The sequence below is a fragment of the Halichoerus grypus genome, chromosome 6 (genome assembly GCF_964656455.1).
Source record: "Halichoerus grypus chromosome 6, mHalGry1.hap1.1, whole genome shotgun sequence".
Taxonomy (NCBI): domain Eukaryota; kingdom Metazoa; phylum Chordata; class Mammalia; order Carnivora; family Phocidae; genus Halichoerus; species Halichoerus grypus.
The window spans coordinates 66,522,216-66,544,454 of NC_135717.1; the positions used below are offsets into that span (position 1 = coordinate 66,522,216).

The 22,239-nt window shown below is 38.0% G+C and overlaps 1 protein-coding gene across 9 annotated transcripts in view; it reads right to left on the reverse strand.

Annotated features, from left to right (window-relative positions):
• Nucleotides 1-12,152: 12,152 nt before the first annotated feature.
• The window catches only part of MKX (mohawk homeobox), a 66,180-nt gene continuing 56,093 nt past the window's right edge, over nt 12,153-22,239 (reverse strand). For 4 of the 9 annotated variants that reach the window (XM_078075295.1, XM_078075296.1, XM_036088833.2 and 1 more), the window contains exons 6-7: nt 18,122-18,155; nt 15,446-17,999 (exon numbers count right to left, since the gene is read on the reverse strand). In XM_078075295.1, the coding sequence (XP_077931421.1) occupies nt 17,813-17,999; nt 18,122-18,155 (221 nt within the window). In that variant the 3' untranslated portion in view covers nt 15,446-17,812. Of the gene's footprint in view, nt 13,843-15,445; nt 18,000-18,121; nt 18,156-22,239 lie in introns of those variants that run through there. The other 5 variants (XR_013449027.1, XM_036088834.2, XM_078075297.1 and 2 more) reach the window with 5 other exon arrangements.

Sequence of the window (22,239 nt, forward strand, 5' to 3'; positions counted from 1 at the left end):
ATCTCAGTTCATTCTGACACAGCCTGTCCTGCCCGGGGTTGTAAAACTACTGGTTTGAACAAAAAGTTAAATTACTGCACCACCTGGCGGCAGTATACCCTAATTGCAAATTCTGTGTGTCTGGCATGGTGGGGGTAGTTCCTGGCTAGAATAGGACCTGATCTTTATAGTATTCCTCTTCTTCTTTTTAAAGTTTATTTATTTATTTATTTTTAGTAACCTCTGCACCCAAAATGGGGCTGGAACCCATGACCCGGAGACCAAGAGTCCCACGCTCTTTCCTCTCAGCCAGCCAGGTGCACCAGACCTGATTTCTTTTAACTGAATTAATTCAATTGAGCAAAAATTAGTAACTGGCTGCAAATGTGGGAAGGAAGAAGGAGGTTATTAAATGAATTGGGCATGAAAAGGCAAAAGAAGTACCAACTGCCATAATGAATTGAGGCCCAAATACTCTTCAGTTGGTGTTAGGATGGGACTCTCTTTTTTGAGGGAAGTCCTAAGCCTGTCTCTACCACAGACCCTCCTCTGTAGGAGCATGCTGACCCTGGGGACTCATTGAATCCTTAAGACACTCGGACCTAAACAACGTCAAAGAGGTGTTTTCTTGACTCCCTGAGAATAATCCTTTAATCACTGACAGGTAGAGCGTGCGGCCCAAAAGTCACAGCCGCTGGTGGGATATCTGACTACCAAATCCAGCCTTGTTTTGAGACTTTCTTTTCTAGGTGTCAGTTCGAAAATGCCATATTTAACAGCCACCATTCAGGAGTGGGGTCTTCCTCCCCCGCAGACGTTAGACCCTGTGATGTCAAGACCAAGAAAAGCTGAACCCTATTTCACACCTACATAGGTCCATGTTCTCAGTTCCAATTTCCTTTTTGAAGCCGAAGCTTCTTTCCTAAAAAAGCTGGCCCAGGAATCGCTCCATCTTTCCAGTGAGACTCCACCTACCAACGAGGGTGTAGTCCAGCCCTTGTAGATTCAACAGTAAAACCATGTTAAAACACGACACGCCATGTCATTTTCATTCTACAAGATACCCAAATACCGTAAAGAGCCGTTTTCAGAAAGAAGTTTTCACATCGGGGCTGTTGGGGTGTGTGTGTGTGTGTGTGTGTGTGTGTGTGTTGTTTGTTTGTAGTATCAGAAAGCTGACTTCAACTCAGAGACAAATTACCAAGTAGCTACATGAAGTTAAAAAAGGAGAGAGAAAGAAAGGGAAAAGAATGAATTAAAGAGGGACGCCTGGGTGCCTCAGTCGTTAAGCATCTGCCTTCGGCTCAGGTCATGATCCCAGAGTCCTGGGATCGAGCCCCGCATTGGGCTCCCTGCTCAGCAGGAAGCCTGCTTCTCCCTCTCCCACTCCCCCTGCTTGTGTTCCTGCTCTCGCTATCTCTCTCTCTGTCAAATAAATAAATAAAATCTTAAAAAAAAAGAGAGAGAATGAATTAAAGAGGGGTTAGAAAGTAAAACAAAAGTGTGGGGTCCGGTTGGAGAAATCGTGTGCTTGTCTAGGATATTTCTGAGGACAACAATGTCAGAAGAGTGAAATGTAATTCCAGCTACACTTTGAGCTAAGAGTGCACTGCAGGAAGCAGTCAGCTCCGTTCTGGTTTAACGTGATCAGGACCCTTCCCTCTGGGATGAGATGCTAAATCCACTGGCTCCTTTCTGAAAGGTCTTAATGAGCCAGCTCCAAGCTGAGGCTGTTTCTCCATTGGTCAATAGCAAAAGTATGGAAAATTCCAGACAGTGGATAAACAAAAACCTTCCAATGTATTTGGCTTTGGGGGTGCATGATATACGATGGTAGAGTTTTCAGTAGCAGATTTCCTTCCTAATGCTGTATTTCTTAGGCTAATAAGGCAGTCCCCCTCTATGTGCCAGCACACTTGTGGCTGCACCAGCCTGCACTGCTCAGAAGTTCTGTCACTCTGGTTTTTGCCTCTGTCACCTGCTCATGTGCAAGTTCCTCTGATGATTCTTAACACATGTAAGCAGATAAATGCAGTTAAGCTCTGCTTCTCGTGTTCCCTGGAACCTGGAATTGTCTGTTGTGACTAGGTAAAATAACTTAAATATTTGGTGTATATATATATATATATATATATATATATATATATATTGGCGTGTTATCTTTCTCTCTTGCTTGTGTCTATGTGATGAGTACTATTTTCTGAGAAACCTGAAAATAAACTTTATATAAACCAGCATCGGTTCTAACTGGGAGTCATTGGGTGGAGACTCCCATGACCTGAAAGCAGATTCACTAAACATCAATTCACTTAGTGACCAATTTCCTCAATTGGTGAGGATTTCTCCCCAAGTTCGGTTTTGCTTTGGCTTTTCCACAGGTCTCTGACCCTGCCCACCTCTGTCCTTGTCCCTGCCATTTTGTATACGAATGGGTGCCTTTCAGGTAACTACACAAGACGCTTACTGTCTTCTACACCAACGGATTTTGCTCCTGGCCTGGTTTTTGCGTTTTCAGCAGGATCTGTCCCTGCCTCTATAGTGTTTTAGAAAGAGGAGCGATCTTTCCTTAAACGCTGTTTGGGGCCTTCTCCATTTTTGCTGATTCGGCCATGCAGGTACCTGTACCTGTCCCCTGCCTCTGGCAGTGAACTGGTCACCTGGCATGAGGGATTAGGGCAGGGCAGGGGTGACACCCTCCACAGCTCACTACGTGATTTGGAACACTGGTTGCATGCTTCCTAGCCCACCACCTGCCTAGGCTGCTGCCCTTCCCGGTCATGGCCGCTCCGAGAGCCATTTCGGCAGGGGCTGCAGAATGATGCCCACTGCCCACGCAGAACCGGGAGCATGCTTTTGTTAAATCTCAGCTGGTATTGGTGGGAATTGTCACACCCACCTTCCACCGAGGGGAGGTCTGCTGAAGGGGGTGTCACGGCCTGCAAGTCCGGCAGAGGGACCTGGAGTCAGACTCTTCCCAGAGAGAGGGAGGGAGGGAGAGGGAAGGCAAGGCGGCCCCTCCAGGAGGGGGGCCCAAGACTGGAGAAACGAGGAGCCGCGTGGAGAGGCATCCACCTGGACATAGTCGAAGGGCCTCCCATTCTGTGTGAGGAGAAAGGATTCCTGGGCAGGACCCCAACGTCATGCATTTACTCAGGTTCACTCAGACGAGGTAAATGTGGAGGAAGTAGAAGTCCTGAAGTTACTTTCTGACTTCTTTTTTAAAAAGTAATATATATCTTTTTTTAAAAGCCATGTAAATACCATTTCTAAGGGTACAATTAAGTGGCATTAAGTACATTCACAATGTTCTACAACCATCACCACCCTCTATCTCCAGCATTTCATTACTCCCAAAAAGAAACTCTGTACCCATTAAGCCCCTTCCCCAGCCCCTGCCAACCTTTAATCTACTGTCTCTGTGAATTCATCTATTCTAGGTACCTCAGTTAGGTGGAATCATACAATTTTTATCCTTTAGCGTTTGGCTTATGTCACTTAGCATAACGTCTTCAAGGTTCGTCTAAGCATGTGTCAAAATTTCGTTCTGCTTTACGGCTGAATAATATTCGATGTCTCTTTTTTAACCACTGGATTTCTCCCACTTTGCAAAAACACAGAGTGTTCCATGGCATACACGAAGCCATGCGTCTCATCGAAGGCTTTGTCTTAAAAAAGACACCAGGGCTGGTGGAGAAGTGGCCTCTGGCAGCTTAGGCTGGGAAAGAAAAGAGTTGCCGTCTTAATGAATCCACTTTTTCTTTCCACGGATGTCTCCTCCCCATCAAGAATTGACCACATTTAACCTTTTTGAGTTGGACAAACTTGGAAGAATGACCCGGCAAGGAGTTAAATATATGGGGAAAGATGATTCAGAATCCATTTTAATTTTTGCCTACACCTTAAAGGAAAAGAAATGTTCCTAATTTGTGGTTATTTACAGCACTGTAAATCAAGCAAATGCCATGAAGTGCCAATAAAAATTTTTAAAAATCAGCCTTAAATAGCTAAACTCTCAACAGCAGCTCATAAAGTGAGGCTTGGCAGTTGTTAGGTAGTTATGGTTAAATTGACAGTCCTTTGGGGAGTTAAGATATCCAAAAAGCAGAGGTAGTTAAGACTATAGTGATAAATGGTTGGGCTTGTTGGTTGAAGAGATTTTATAGCACACATTTAAGCTTAACCGCCTGTGAGAAGGTGAACAGGAAATCGAGGTTATCACTTCTTCATAGCCACTCCGTTCATTATGGACCTCAGGGGGTCTTGCAGCACACTGGGAAAGGCAAGACGGAGGTTATTTAGAGGAGGAAATCATTTCTAGGTAATATGATATTGTCAGGCAGAGAGAGATAGGGAGGGACGGAGGGACGGAAGGAGAGAGAGAGTGAGTGGTGTAAATCTAGTAAAGGTACCAAAAAAAAAAAAAAAATCAAAAAGAAAAGGAATATCACAAAAGGAATTTTAAAGACCACAATAAAGAAAAATAACAAGAATGTAATTTCCTCTGAGACTTCTGACAGAAGATGGAGGTGCAAAGTTATACTTCCTCCACTCCCTTTGCCAGAGCCTCCCCCAAGTACCAACAAGAAGAAAAGCAGAGGGCAAAGTTCCATATTTGATGAAACTTGGCTTGGGCTCAACCACCGAATATGATGAATATCTACTGTAGGCAGTGACGTTTTGGCCAAATGAGTTCTGCATCTCAGGCAGGGTATAGATTGCTCTAAAAGTAAGTGAAACAAAATCCTAAAATAGCCAACCGACAATCCCTTACTTAGAAAGACAAGGACTTGGGTCATGAACAGACCACAGGAAAAGGGGTAAATCCTGATGGGCATTTATTTTCTTAAAGAGGGAGAGGGTGCTGCAAGACTTATTTTCCCCTATCCAGAAATGGATTAGAAGTGAGACAGGCCTGAAAAAAAGACAGAAAGCAAGACCTGGTTTGCAATTGCTGACCTGAGTCAGTGGAACAAAGAAGTGATCGCTGAGAGCTGCCGTATTTCACTTTGAGCCTTTCCAAGTCCTGCCTGGGAGACATGCTCATCCCAGAGAGAGGAGTTCTGCCCTCAACACGGACAAAGAGCAGATTTGTTGAGAAATATGAGCATGGTGTTGTTTTGAAGCACATACCTACACTGAAGCTGCCAGGGACACTGTGCCCTCCCCAGTCCCACAACCATTTTTGACCAAAGAGTAGCAGTAAATATAAAGGCGGGACCTGAATGTTATTTTCAAAAAGGACAAAATCAAACATAACAAGCAAAAAGCAAATGAAGAACCTATATGAAAAGAAGTTTTCCAGGAAAAGAGTACTTATGACAAATATTACTCTATGTACTCTATCTAGATGCTAAAAAGAAATAGATTTTGAAAAGCAATCTCTAAGAGGACATAAATGATTTAACTATTACAACAGAGAGTAATAAAGACATGAAAAGTGAGCCTCCTAAGGACAAGAAAGAAATACAAGATAATTTAAAAAACAAAACAAAACACAGAGATGTGAAAACAACAAAAGGAAAACTCGATGCCACTAAACTTAGGTATGAAAGACTGACACACGAGATTTATCTGGAATTCTACTCTTCTGCTAGTACACGTTACTGATACCCAACACCTAGCAGAGTGTCTGGTGTAGTACAGGTGTATAGTTGAATAAACGAATAAGGTAAATGGCAATTTTGAAGAAGCAAACAGAAAAGGGAACTTAAAAAGTAATTTAGATATAAGAACTTTTTTCCTGAAATAAATTAGATTTCAGTCTGTAGATCCAGAAAACATGGAATGCTCCACAATACATCAAATACATTCTGAACATTAAGTATAAACAAAGAATTGTATGGACATTTGGGCAAAACCAAAACCAAAATCAAAACACGCAACGTATTGGGGGAAATATAAGGCTGCACAGTTTCCCACAACAACATCTAATTGGTCTGTTAGTGGTGGAGCAGTAACAAGAGTTCCAAGCGTGAAAGTAAGACTCAGACTTGCATGCTTTTCTAGGTATTATAAATGTATGAAGGACAGCTTCAACCTCAGGGAATACAACATTCATGAGCTCACCTTAAAAAAACAGTAACAACGTCTATCCAATCAAAAAGTAAACCAGAATAGAGAACTCAGGAAGGGGAAGTAGCGTATGAAAGGACTCATACTAACCCCATTTCTGTAACAGTGGAGGTTAAGATTTCAGAGAATAATTTAAGTAGCACAAATATCGACAAGGCAAAATTAATAAGAAAATTGTTTAAATGGCATGTGAGAATGAAAGGAAGTATAAGAACTTTAGGGACTTCATCTTTCATATTGAGGATTTAGCAGGTAGTACTTAGAGTGTGTAGCTCGAGAAATAGAGATGGGAAAATGGCAGTCCATGTGTGCATCTCAGCTGCCCTGTCCCTCCCTGCCAGTTCCTATTCAATGCCTCAAGAAGATGCTCTTAAGTCATTAGGCAGAACCTATGGAGTTAAGAGGACAGAGAGAGAGAGAGGGGAGTGCAAGGAGAAGAGAACCAAGAAAGAATAGGAAGGGGAGTAGAGAAGGAAGATTGGAAGAAGATTATTTGTTTCCTTTTGTCCAGACTAGAAGTGGAGAGCTGTAGAGAAGAGCCCCAAAGTGAGCATGGAGCTCTAAGTTCTTAGAGAAAGTGTAACTTGTGAAAATAGATCTCTGAGAAGAAGGCAGCTTAGCCAGGGTGCTGTCCTGACTCTCAAAGCGCTGTGGGACTGTTAAGCAATTAGCCAAGGTCTTCCTACTTTTTGCAGTTCTGCAGGTCTGGAGAGCAGACGGGATGACTCTGGGTGCCTTAACAGGGGATTACAGCTTGCCAGCTGGTCTAGCTCCTGATCACAAGGGCTGAAAGCATCTGCCCCACCCCCCTCCCTACTCATAAGCTTTCCACTGCCTATGATGAACTTAGGCTTCATGTTAAAGAAAATCTTGAGCACACAATGAAAATGGTGATTGAACAGTCGGAGAAAGAATAACAAACACAATAAACAGAGCAGGCAGTTTCTACTGAAATGATGGATGGAGGAGAACTATCACAACTGGATAATAAACAGACAAACAAATGCATTTAAAGAGATTCAAGCATAGTATTTTACAAAATATTTTCTGGAAGATACTTGCTATATACACACACACATACACATGAGCACAAACATGTATACATCTGATAAAGTATTAAGAAATACTTTGAAAGGAAGAAAAGAACAGACGACCCAATACAACAATGGGCAAAAAAGTTGAACAGGCACTCCACAATATCCAAATAGGCCATATATATCAAAACCACAAATTACATATTAATTAAATTTAATATTACATAGTATTAATATTAAATAATACAAATATATTTAATACTATCTTGTTTTAATGTTAAAAACACAAATTAAAACCACAGTGAGATGCCTCTGCAAATCTACCATAATGGCTAAAACTTTAAAAACTGCCAAGTTTGCACAGTGATTTGAAGGGGCACCTGCACTCCAATGTCCACAATAGCCAAACTATGGAAAGAACCCAGATGTCCATCGACAGATGAATGGATAAAGAAGATGTGGTATATATAATGGAATATTACTCAGCCATCAAAAAGAATGAAATCGTGCCATTTGCAACATGACGTGGATGGAACTAGAGGGTATTATGCTAAGTGAAATGAGTCAATCAGAGAAAGACAATTATCTGATTTCACTCATATGTGGAATTTAAGAAACAAAGCAGATGATCATAGGGAAAGAGGGAAAAATAAAATAAGACAAAATTAGAGAGGGAAACAAACCATAAAAAACTCTTAACCAAAGGGTACAAACTGAGGGTTGCTGGAGGGAAGGTGGGTGGGGAGATGAGGTAACTAGGTGATGGGCATTAAGGAGGGCACTTGAGCACTGGGTGTTATATACAACTGATGAATCACTAAACTCTACCTCTGAAACTAATAATATACTATATGTTAATAACTGAATTTAAATAAAATAAATATAATAATAAATATATAAAAAATAATTTAAAAAAACCTGGCAAGTTTGTGGAGCAAGTAGGTATCTCATATCCTACTTGTGGAGATGTAAACTGGTATCACTATTATGGAAAATTGTTTGATAATATTCACTAAAACTAAAATATAACTCAACAAGTCCACTTCTACCTAGCAGAAATACATTCATAAATTTATCAAATGTACAAGAATGTGTTTATAGTAGCATTATTTGTCATAGCTCCCCAAATGGAAAACAATCCAAATGTCCATCAAGAATAGGGTGTATTAATAATTTGTGGTATATTCTTATAATGATGTAGTAGTATATAGCAATAAAAAAATGAATTGCTGCTGTATGCAATGAGATGGGTGAATCTCACCAATCCAATATTTTTATTTATTTATTTTTTTATTAATTTTATTTTATTATGTTATGTTAGTCACCATACATTACATCGTTAGTTTTTGATGTAGTGATCCATGACTCATTGCTTGCATATAACACCCAGTGCTCCATGAAATACGTGCCCTCCTTAATACCCATCACTGGGCTAGCCCATCCCCCCACCCCCTTCACCAACCCAATATTGAGCAAAAGAAGGCAAACAAGATTATAACTATGACTCCATTTATTTGAATTTCAAAAGTAGGCAGAAGTCAGAAAAATGTTTACCTTTAAGGGGGATTTCTGGAATACTTCTAATGCTTTTTATCTTTATCTCTGTGTTGGTTATACAATTATATTCCCTTCATAAAAGTTTGTTGAATTATACATCTGTGATTTGTGAAGTTTTCCATTCTACAATTTAATTAAAATGTTTAGAAAAAATTAACATCTGTTTATAATAAAATCCTCTAGTAAATCAAGAATGAAAGTATATTGTTTTAAAATATAAAAAAGAGTAACACCTCAAATCAACATCTTTTATTACATATAATATTTAAACACTAGAGGTGAGACCATTAATGGGAGAAAAAATACAAGAAAGCTCACTATCGCCTCTATCCTTAAAAAATTATTCTGGAAATGTTAGTCAATGCCACAAGGGAAGAGAAATAGAGTACAAATATTGGAAAGGGGTCAGTAAATTTTATTATTTAGAAATAATATGATTGTATGCCAGGAAATCCAAATGATACATCTGGAAAATTAATTTGAAGAATAGAATCCTAATTGAGGTGACTGTGGCTAAGAAAAACATTTAAATATCAATAGTTTGCCTATAAAAATGATAATTAAGATTATAAAAAATGGAAAAATCCCATTCACAATATAATAGAAAAATAAATACCAATGAATAAAAATTAAGATACATGAAGGAAAATAAAACTGTTGAGGATGAAATGAAAGAAGAAAATTGGACAATAAAACTCAATATTGCAACATGTCAATTGACCTATATATTCACACAATCCACAAATGCTCACACAATTTTGAGGGGAGTGGGGATCTGGTAAAATAGTTTATCATGTATATCTTTAAAAGTTAAGATGAGGAAAGAGGCAGGAAAATCATGAGAAGGAATAATAGAAATGAAGGACTCTATACTCACTGCCGTAATAAGAAACTGAATAAAGACTTCAAAAGTAACTATTTAGATCAGTGGATTATCTAGCAAATAATTTTGAGACACCAGCTATGTTTCCTTCTGCAGGATGGAGGCGGGGGTGTTCAGTGAAGAGCCAGAGAACTAGTTCACTTTTTAAAATAAAAAATTTTTTATTTAGACTTTATCTTTTTTTTTTTAAGATTTTATTTATTTATTTATTAGAGAGAGAGAGAGAGAGCACAAGCAGGGGGAGTGGCAGGCAGAGGCAGAGGGAGAAGCAGGTTCCTTGTGGGGCTCGATCCCAAGACCCTGGGATCATGACCTGAACTGAAGGCAGACGTTTAAACGACTGAGCCACCTAGGTGCCCCATAAACTTTATCTTTTTAGAGCAGTTTTAAGTTCACAGCAAAACTGAGAGGAAGGTACAGAGATTTCCCACATGCCCCATGTCCCTACACATGCATATCCTCCTTCATGTTCAACAACCTCCACCAGAGTGGTATCTTTGTTACAACTGATGAACTGGCATTGAACACATCACTACACCCAAAGTCCATAGTTTACACCACTCTTGGTGGTAGCATTCTGGGGGTTGGACAAATGTGCAATGACACCTGTCCATCATCATGGTATCACACAGAGTATATTAACTGCTCTAAAACTCTTCTGTGCACTGTCTATTCATTCTTCTTCAACCCCAACTCCTGAAACCATTGATCTTTTTGCTGTCTCTGTAATTTCACCTATCCTAGAATATCATATTGCTGGAATCATACAGTTATGTAGCCTTTTCAGATTGGTTTCTTTCACTTAGTAATATACATTTAAGTTTCCTCCATGTCTTTTCATGTCTCGATAGCTCATTTCTTTTTAGCACTGAATCATTCCACATTTATCCATTCACCTACTGCAGAATATTTTGGTTGCTTCTAAGTTTAGACAATTATGAATAAAGCTTCACCTTTATGTGTAAGATTTTGTGGACATAAGTTTTCAACTCCTTTAGGTAAATAACAAGGAACATGATTACTGGTTCACATGGTATGCTTAGTTTTATAAGAAACTGTCAAACTGTCTTCCAAAGTGGCTGTTATCATTTTGCATTTCCACGAGCAATGAATGAGACTTCCTGTTGCTCCACAGTCTTGCCAGCATTTGGTGTGGTCAGCATTCTGGACTTCAGCCATTCTAATAGGTGTATAGTGGTATCTATCGCTGTTTTAATCTGAACTTCCTGATGACATATGATGGGGCCCATCTTTTCCCATGTTTATTTTCCATATGGATATCTACTTTGAGGAGTTTTCTATAAAGGTCTTTGGCCCATTTAAAAACAGATCAAGTTTTCTTATTGTTAAGTTTTAAGAGTTCATTGTATATTTTGGATAACAGTCATTTTTCGGATGTGTCTTTTGCAAATATTTTCTTCCAGTCTGTGGTTTGTCTTCTCATTCTCTTGGCAATGTCTTTCAAAAGTTTTTAATTTTAATGAAGTACAGTTTACCTTTTGTTTCATGTATTGTGCCTTTGGTGTTGTATTTAAAATGCCATTGTCATCCCCAGGGTCATCTAGATTTTCTCCTATGTTATCTTCTAGGAATTTTATAGTTTTGTATTTCACATTTCACATTATAGTTTTGTATTTCACATTTAGGTCTGTGATCCATTTTGAATTAATTTTTGTGAAAGATGTAAAGTCCGTGTCTAGATTCATTTTTTTTTTTTTTGCATGTGGATGTCCAGTTGTTCCAGTAATTCTATTTTTTGAATTTTATCTTTTCTTTCAAAAATTCTTTTTGAATTTTACCATTTTATTTTTTCTCCATTGTATTGTCTTTGCTACTTTGTTAAATATCAGTTGTCTATGTGTGTGGGTTCTGTATTCTGCTTCATCGTTGAATTTGTATAATCTTTCACCAATACTATGCTGCCTTGATTACTGTAGCCTTATAGTAGGTCTTGAAATTGGGTAATGTCAGTCCTCCAACTTTGTTGTTTTTCTTCAATGTTATATTGGCTATTTTGGGTCTTTTGTCTCTCCATATAAACTTTAGAATCAGATTGTTGATATCCACAAAATAACTTGCTGGGATTTTGAGTGGGATTGCATTGAATCTATAGATAGATCAAGTTGGGAAGAACTGACATCTGAGAAGTATTGAGTCTTTCCATCCATGAACATGGACTATCTCTCCATTTACTTAGTTTTTAATTTCATTAATCAGAGTTTTGTCATTTTCCCCTATGGTTCTTGTACACATTCTGTTAGATTTATACATAAAGATTTCATTTTTGGGGGGTGCCTAGCTCATTTTTTTATGCCCAAAATAAATTTGCCAATGGATATAAGGTTTAAACATACAAAAGTAAATCATAATACTAACAGCAGAAAAAATGAATGGATTTTTTTTTTTACAAACTTGGCACTGTGTAAGTACAAGGTACTATGATTATAAGTGCTTTATAAAAAATAACTAATTTAATCCTCACAACACTACCAAGTAATTATTATAATCCATATTTTACAGATGAGGAAACAGGCTAGATAGGTTAAATGTCTTGTTCAATATTGTAGAAATAGTAAGCAGGAGAGATAAGATTTGAATCTCAGAAGTCTAGCTCCAGAGTTCATGTTCTGAACTACTATACTACAAATATATGCAGTACCCTCCTAGACAATTCTATGCATATGTACAGATTACATTTAAGCTTCTGAATTTAAAAATATTGTAAGTGAAGTAAAAAAATATATAAAAACAGTCTTGGAAAATATTTACAGCATATATTATAGATGGAATAGAATAGAATTTTAAAATATACAAATAATGTACAAATCACTAAAAAATGGATGAAAGGAAGGAAAGAAGGAAAAAGAAAGAAATAAAAAAACAAAAAAAAAAGAAAGACATGAACAAGCAGTTCATTGAAAACAAATACCAATGACCAATAAGCTTACGTGTGTCACTCATCTTGGAAAAGTACCAGTTAAAACAATGACAAAATACCACTTTTGCCTACCACATTGTCTAGTATTGAAAAGTTTAATAATACTCAATGTTTTGAACAAAGTGAAGAAAAACGGACACTCACATCCTACTGTTGAAAGTGTAAATTGGTAGACCTTTTACTGGTAATTTGGCAGCATCCATCAAAAAATTTAATTTACCTATCATTTGACCCATTAATTCCACTTCTAGATATTTATTCCATAGACGTATAAGTGGCTGAAGACACATATATACAAGAATGTTCACTGCATCAGTATTTATATCAGTGATGTTGATATATGGTCTGTATGATGATGACAATTCACCAATTGTTTGTTATTAGTCTGTGAGGAGATAAGGGGTCAGAATATAAATCAACTAAGAGCACTGTGAGTTCAGGTGACAATTTTTATTCATAGAAGTTTTTCTTGTGGTATGCTAATTTACATTCTGGTGTAAGTTCCTTATCTCAATGTAAAACAGCACTTTAGAAAAAAAATTTTTTTTAAAGATTTTATTTATTTATTTGACAGAGAGAGACACAGCGAGAGAGGGAACACAAGCAGGGGGAGTGGGAGAGGAAGAAGCAGGCCTCCCGCTGAGCAGCGAGCCTGATGCAGGGCTCGATCCCAGGACCCCGGGATCATGACTTGAGCTGAAGGCAGACGCTTAACGACCGAGCCACCCAGGCACCCCATAAAACAGCACTTTGAATAGCACTAGTTTATAATAACTAAAAATTGGAAATAATCCAAAAGTCCACCAAGTAGGTATTTGCTAATTAGAAAAGATCCAAAATAAAATCCTATGCATTCATTTAAATAATGAAATCTACATATATATAGATATGATACATATATATACATACACATGATGGAATAGAAAAAATATTGCAGAATAGTATTAATATGGTAAGAAATGCAAGATGAAAAAGTACAAGTTCGTATATGCATAGAGTTTCTGGAAATAGACACAAGACATTGTTAACCATGGTTATCTTTGGGATGTGGGATTGGGATCATGGAGAGATAGGGTATGGGTTTTTTTTTTTAATCTTATGCCTTCCTACACTGCTTAAATGTTTCTACTGCTAGCATAAGTTATGTTTATACTTTTTCAAAACATGAATTAAAATTTTAAATTTTGTTTAAAAGTCATGAATACAAGTCAGATTAGACTCACTGCAGATCAAATTTCCAGAAACTGGCTTTGGGCTGAAATTTATTTCAGAAGACTTACTGAGACAGACTTTACATGAATTTCCATGGCGTCATCCGTGTAAAGATGTAAAAAGCACACCAGCTTGTTTTTCCAAACTTAGAAATTGGTTTTTCTCACCTTAAAAAAAAAAAAGAGTTTATTATGGGCAATACATACACTTCTCAAACCAAATTTTTAGTCCACCTCTAAGATGTGTCTCCAACCTAGGAAGTGATGAAGTTAGGATTCTGTCCCTGCAGTGTAACTATCAGTCACCTAATTCTGACCATAACTGTTAAAAAGAAGTAAAGGACCAGAAGACTCTGCTCAAGAAGGCCCAAAGATGGTAGATCACAATATGAACTTGACAGAATCTGGGGGTCTTATATGCTTCATGGAAACCACAGTTTATATTGCCAAAAATATGGGATATTCGGTCTTACAGAGTCATCTGGAACACATTAATAATCATTAACATTTGTACAGTACATGCAGTTTGCAAAGTACTTTTATATTCACTGCCTTATTTAATCCTCACAATAGATCTTTGGAGTAGGTAAATTTCATAGATCAAATTTTATAGATGCAAACACTGGGTACACAAGATTTATGCTTATTCCCCAAAGTCACCAAGCAGTGAAGAGGCAAAGCCAGGTTATGACAGTCCAAGTCCTTACCACCACCCCACACTGCTTTCCAAGGCATGGCCGACCTAAGCTGCCCCAGACAGAAGAGTCTGGGTGGCTTGCTTACTCTCTGTGTTTATTTGCATGATGTTATGCTGTTGAGCTGGCTGAGTTTAAAAGCAGACCATGGCTGTTGCCACTGTTTGTTAAACATTGCTACTTGGAGCAGGCGGGGATACAGACAGCAGCTTGAGTTCTTAGTCATCTTGAACAGGATCAAGCAGGATGAATAGAGGGAAATGCAATTCTGGTTGATATGGATGAAGGAAGCTCTCCCACATGCTATGTCTTCTATTGGCATGTCTGTTCTTTCCTACCTTTGTTATACTTTATCCTTTTCTCTAGGAAGTTCAAGGTAATAATAATAAAATGATCTTTCTTGAAGGTCTCTCCAACTCTGATCCCAACTATTATTACTCCACAGCAGTCTTTCATGTCAGATATCTTTCCTTTCCCAAGGCTCTTCATTAAACTCTCCATATTTCATATGCTATGTGTATTTCTACTTTCTTGCACACAAACCCTATATAGAGGAATTATAATTATGTGATAATACCTTCCACTTATTAAGCACCTATTAAATGCCAGGCATTGTGGTAGGCACTTCATGTATTGTATGTGATCTCTAAACCTTGTAGCAAATCTACAAGGTATGACTCATTCCTCTCACTTTGCAGATGAAGAAAGCCAAGCCCAGAGTGACTGAGTCTGGATCTTATGCAGTGAGTGGCAGAGCTGAGATTCAAACATAGATTTGTCTAACTTCAAAGCCAGTAATAATGCTTATTGTATTAGCTTCTCAAAGAAGGTGTTTAGTGAAAATGTTCATTTTAAAGCTGTGTATTTTAACAGTTAGCATCATACTCTCTTTTCCTCGGCTCTTAAAAGGTAGGTTGGTGGTCTAAGGTGATGAAAACCAAACCTAATACAAATGCAGTGCTCCCATATCATATCCCTTACCAACCTAAAGAGACTTACAGCATATAATGGACCCTTCTGTTCTACTTCTTTCTCCACCTGGTCAACTCTCAAAGGAAAACAAAATTCATATGATCTTGAGGTCTAGAAATTAACTTTTATTTTCAATCTGTCAAGAACTCCTGGCAGTTATTAATTTTATTAAAATGATTACATATGGCAAAACAAAGAATAGAGGTAATTCTATTTCTCTACAACATAAATTATGAGTTAGATTCTTAGCTGCTGGCTCAGCATTGTTCAAGATTCTTTTAAAGGATTGGGGGGACTTTAATTTCCAGAAAACGTTAAAGCAGCAAAAGAAAAAATAAATTAAAAGTAATTGCAATTGGAGATATTGCCAAGGATGTGCTAATTATAAAATCTTCTTGATGTATTTATAGGCCAGATTCCAAGCTTTGGTATTTAAAAAAAAAATCATGTGAAAGCTCTCCTATATTGCCTTGTCATCCATAGTTTATAACATAGAACAAATTTGCTGATTCTTTTCAAAAAGATGGCAAAAATGAATTATGACTAATTCAAATAAAAAACAACCAGCATCCATTCATCTAACTGAAATATGTCAAAACAAAATCAATTTTATTAAAATATTTAATACCAGAATAACTTATAATAGTATGAAAAAGAGTGAAGTACTTGTCCTTAGTTTTCTTTGACATGATCACGTTTTGACAAAATTCATTTATAAAGATTCCAAAGTTTTTATCATGGATCTGTAACTATTTAAGGATGTAAACCAAAAGAACTCATACTTCATCTGATCATACAGTCATAACTTAACATATCTTGCTTTGCATTTACTGTTACTGCAAACAGCAATTTAGAAAACAAAGTAAAAATATATATATACAAAATATTTTTATATCAAATTATTTTCATTACACTAAATAAACCCAATCCCCAAATGCTATGTTACATGAAAAAGTGTCCTACAATTTATATCAAGATTGATATTGTCCATATATCAACTAGAGCAGCCTTTGGTTTTAAAAGCGTTTTGCAAAATAAAGAAAAATATCACCACATGGCTGCACTATTGGCTCTCATTCACACTCACAAAAAAGCTTTCCAGTTTTAAAAAAAAAAATTACAAAATAGATTACATACCCAGAAAAAACATCCCACCATAAGAGTCAAATCCTTTTTACTTCTCTGTAGCACATATACTCTGTATTATATTTGGCATCTCCACTGTTTATTCAAGTTTCAAGTCTCCCCAAGCTGATTAGAATATTATCGTTTGATTGAAAACTATATTCTTCTTTCTTGATATTGATTATTCTCACTCAACGATAGTTTAATTTAGAAACAAAATGTTCTTTCTTTTAATGCATGATTTCACTTAATTTTTACTTATTTAATGTCCTACTTGGCAAAATTCAAAGACTGTCAATGTTTTGTTTTCCATATGTTTTAAATTTAAAAACCAATTGTGTGTGTGTATACGTATATTCACAGAGATACATTTCTTTCATTGTCTTGTTCTCGTTGCAATACAAATTGTCCATTAGCAATTATAATTTGAAACGAACCAACTAAACGGTTTTTCAACCATTCCGTATGAAACAGCTTCCATCACAAAAAGCACTGAACTCTAATGCAAACAGGATCATGTGTTAAAACTAAACTATAGGTTTAGTTCTACACAGGAACATTTTGAGTCATTTATATAATAAAATTTTTAAAAACTTCAGCGAAACTTAAGAAAAAGAAAATCCAAATTAATTCTAAAAGGGCATTGTGGTATTTTTCCAGCAATGCTTGGAAAAAGTTTTTCAGATCACAATGTATCACTGGGATTCTTCTTACGTGTACATATTATGTGATCGCCGCTCCTTTTCTTTTGGACCTTTGTTGTGTGTCAGATAGGCAGGCAAGAGACATGCATGAATTTCTCACTGTCACTCTGAAAAGCATGCTGAACAATTTTAAATGCAGAATGGTTTTTTTTGTTTTGTTTTTTTTAGAGGAATGTTTCATTTGGGCTGAACAGACTTCCAAGTTTTAACATGTGAATTACTGAATACATCATGAGGGCTTTCAGCGAGTGTGGTTTCAGTCCTGGAATGGTTACAGGCCCGTCTGGAGTGACACACGCAGACTAACAAGCATGGTGGTGCTGTCATTTGAGGCATAGCTACTCCGCTATGCCCACGTTGTTGCTGATTTTTGGGAAGCAAGGCACTTACTGTAATGGCAATGCAGACACTTGATGCATAGTTTGAGTAACATAAAATAAGTTACTATTTTTGATTAAAGTGAGGTTTTTATAATTTATATGTCTTTTATAGAAGCAACTAAATGATCTAGTTAGGATAATTAAAAATAAGAAGAGGTTTGAGAGGGAGTCATTTCCACTTCTGCTTCGGCTCTTAAGAAGGAGGATTTAGGGGAAAACACTGACGTGAAGAACAGCCATTGGTCTGAAAAGCGACAAACCCTTAAAACTGCTGAGCCAGTGGCACTTTGACGGTCTTTACTTCTGCTATATGTGACGACTTCTGGATGATGCAGCTCGTAGTTCCCTGCAGGGTGTCTTTGCCCTGTGCAAGATTGGTTAAGGCCATAGCTGCATTAATCTCCTTCCAGTAAGTGTCATCCTTGCTTGGTCCCTTCCTGTTGGCTGCACTGGATTTAAGCAAAAAAAAAAAAAAAGAAAGAAAGAAAGAAAATGATCAAACTCACTGCAGTGTACATGGAAAATGCCATCAGTGAAAAGCACAAATGGCAGATAAAAACATATTTCTCACCTGTCGCCCTTGTTGGATCCATTTTCCAGAGTGTCTGTAAAGACAAGCAAAAATTCAATTATTTTTCTTTTTCTCTTTCTGTTTTAATCTCTGGAGTTGCATCATTAATGAGCGGGAATAGAAGCTCATCAGGAAATATGGTTGAAAATCAGTTAATTTTTTTTTCTACAAAGATAAAGTAGTTTAAATTAAGATACAAAAGAAATCTCTCTGCAAATGAGAACAGGTAATATAAAATACAAAATAGCTTCCATAGATACACGAAAGTCTGACGTTGATTTATTCTGAGAAATTGGGCTTTTTCATGAGGAGGCAGACAGTATAGGGACAAGAATGCTAACTCTTCCTATGGTCACTGGTCTCACTCTCCCACTCACCTGCTGTGTACCTTTGGACAGGCTATGATACTCCCACAAAGTCTGGGATGCAGTTTCCTCAACTATAAAATAAGGGAGTTCCTAGAACTTCACGGTGCCTCTGGTTCAATATTCTATGAATGACTTCATGGGAATCAAACCTTTCTCTCAGAAAAAGGACTGACAAATAGTTCCCTCTGGCTAGCTAGCAAATGAGTGACAGATTCAGTGTAGCAGCACAGGACTTCTGGTCCTATTAGAATAATAGGGCACCAGCCTTCTAGTGGCAAAGGAACCCCTCATACTGCAGGAAATGAGCATTACCGTGTGAGCTTTGCTTATGCATTCTCTCTTTTGGTGTAGATTTCCTCCCTCTCTCAGGCACTAATGTCTACCAATGCAAACATCAATATCAAGAAAGATGAAACGGGCTATTGATCTTGATTAACTTTCCCTAGGTAGCTTTTAGGCTAAAAGAATATGGTATTGGGAACACAAAAATAGACATGCTGGAGGGAAAGATATAGAGAGGGTAAAGAGGATCTGCTAGCATGGCATGGGAAGTGGGGACAAAGGAGCAGGGTTGGGACTCCCCATCAACCTACGAGACTCCAAAACTAGATTAAGTCATGACGACCACCACCACCACCACCACCACCACCATCATCATCAAAAACAACAATAAATATTACCAAGTAGTTACAGAATGAGGCACTTTGCCCTACACAGGAAACATGAAAAACACAATATTTACTCAAGGCCTTCTACTGGTTCTATGGCTTTTGGAAAGCTGTCTTTTCCTGCCCTCCATCCTCTCCCTTTGTTTTACCTCCCCCAACCCAATATTTTTGAAGGCATTTTTTCCCCCCTCTACAATACCCAAGGCTAGTAAGGCCAGGCAGCATAATTTTCCAGTTCTGGGCTCTAAGATAGCCATGGGACTTGAGAATAAGAACATCAACATGATCATAATACAGTGTAACCAGGGTAAAATTTTCCAAGGAAGATATGGTCAAGAGGAAATGATTATATGTCCATGGAGATGAGGCAGCTAAACTCCTGTGTCCTCTAGAAAGGAAAAGAATTAGGAAAGCCTGTTAGTGCATACTGAGTCAGGCATCCTGGTGTGGACCTGGGTAAAATAATGGGTCACTATGGGCTCTTTGTACAACCTTTCCCAGGGACCCAGGGAGCTTAAAAAAAAAAGAAAAAAAGAAGGCAGGCAAACAAAACAAAAACAGTGCATAATTGACAAGGTTGTTATGAGGAATAAATGAGTTGCTATGTGTCTGGCCCAAAACAGAACAACAAACATTGTCCCTTTCTTTGATCTCCTTTCATTTAGGGGTCCTTTGAGGGAAACAGCTCAATCTGTGAGCAGTTGGTCACCCTCTGGATCTTCTGGTCCCTACTAGGTTGGCCTGGATGGTTAGCTATATTTCTGCTGCTCTTGATATTTTTGGAATCATACAATTACTTATGTAATTGAAGGAAGAGAATGACAGTTTTTAATTCACAGAACTCTAATAATCCTAGTTTACAGATCACTTCCTATGTGCCAGGCAGTAGTCTAAGCACTTTGTGTCTTAGCTTATTTTGTATTAGTGACTCTGTATGTGGATAGCATGTCTCTGTTGTGTCTGTTAAGTCATTCTTTGTTTCGTACTATTATCTGTAAATCTTTACTCAGGAATGACAGAGTCCAGGCCTTTGTTTAGGAGGAGGAAAGCCAGCAACACTGGCTATTTTACAGAGGAAAAAAAAAAAGAGTTAAGCCTTTGCTCAGTTTTGCCCACAAATTGCAACAATTCTGTTGCCAAAGTGAAGCAATAGGTTATGGAGATATTTATTCAATGGAAAGACTTGGCAAAAGCAGAATAAGTTCCATGAAGCTTAAATAACATTAGGGAAATAACAAAACATAATTTAGAAAAGACCATGTAACTGATGCTCTGGCTTACAAACAAAGCAGTCTCACATATTCAAAGGGGACCAGAGTTGGATTCCCTACCTGAATGGTCAACCCGAGAGTGATTACCGCACAGACGACAAGAAGGAAGCCTGTGGCTATCAAATATGTAATGGGTTACAGAACCCAGAAATGCCATAAATGAGTGGAGCCTGCCTGCGAAAGGAGAACATGGAATTCACTGTTAAGGTCCACGGAGAGCTTCTATTTAAGAGGATGCGTGAACTTGCATGTCCTGCAGCCCCATCAAAGGCGGCTGCTTCCCTGAACTTGTTCCATGGAGAAACAAGTTGACTACAGCCAACTGTGAAATTATAAAATTCTGCTTACTCCTTGGGTGTATGTGTTTTACAGTGTGGTGCCTATGAAAATACCTTTGAAGTGTAAAACATAGAGTCCAATCCCTGTTCGGGTGTTCTTAATTAGTTTCATGAATTTCAACAATGTCCCCAGCAGCGTTCAAAAGATTGCATCCTGCATTTTATTTCTAAAGCTGATGGGTACGTTCAATGTCATTAGGTACGGATTCAGGTTCTTTTCCCAGCAATGGAAGAAAGGTCTTCGTAAAAAGCAATGAATAGAAGAGACATTTTGCTTCTCTATCAATAGCAATGCGAAAACAGTGTGTAACAAAGCTCAATGTCAAATATTTCAAACCAACAAGAAAGAGGTGACTACTACTATTTGGGGCGGAGGGGGGTGGGGAGAGTTTCTGTGTCCAGGGTGCTTTTGGTTCAAAACATAAACTGGTGTTAGAAGGGCATGCTTTTGCTGTTGCTGTTATTGGTGGGTTGCCCGGTGTCACTAGGATATTAGGCGTCCAAGAGCCACCTCCTGCAGAGTAGTGTGTTCTAGTTCCCAGAAGAACTAGCAGAAGGAAGATAGCAAACAGGGGCCCTTTTACTCTGAAACATTTGTGCTTTTGTAGGAAAGCAAAGGACAATAAAGATCTGGTGGTTTGGGAAGATTGTTTTTCTAGCCCTTATGCTGGGATGAAATCTGGGGAAATACCCCAGCTATTTTAGAGAACTGATATCATCTGAGGGGAACTCAGAAAATGTACAATCTAACTCCTTATATTAAATAACTCTATTAAATGTGAAGACGTTTTTTTGTTATGCTTTTTTTCTTTTTGAAGTGTAAACTTGCTGGCTCTTATCTGATCCAAGTATTTCGTGTCTTTTCAGCCAATAGATAGGTGTGGTGGGTCTACTGACCCACCACCAGTGCTCAGGGGGCTCCCACCACTTCTGTCCACTGCAGACAGGTGGTCTCACTGGCTCCTGTCCAGGAGCGGCATCCAGTCACAATCTGACAGGAGAGGGAAGGATTCAGAATGCTGCTGAAAAGACAGAAATCTTAAGTCTGAGTAAGAGCAGACGTTTCACTGCTGTTAATTAACATGCACAGACAACTTAGGGTCTGACTGCCCTACATTCAGCTCAGCTGTATCTCTCACTCTGCAAGTAGCTTGGCTGGGCCTCTCCGAAGTCTGGGCTAAAATGCCTTTTTAGATTCTAAGGTTCCAAAAATCAGCTACGCTGTCAATTACCATAAAAGCAACTGGTTGGCAGGAACAACTTATTGAACCAGCCAAAAGAGCGTGTTTTAAGACCAAAAAAGAAAAGGAAAGAAAAAAAAGAGGTGCGTAGTTAGGAAAATCTTGGATGCCGTAAAACCCAAACCATGTTGAAACTTAAAGTGGGGCTATCCTCAGTTTGGACATGTGTTTCCTTATAAAGTTACGTTGAGAAACAATTATACGGAAAACCACTTCTATTGCAATTCGAGAC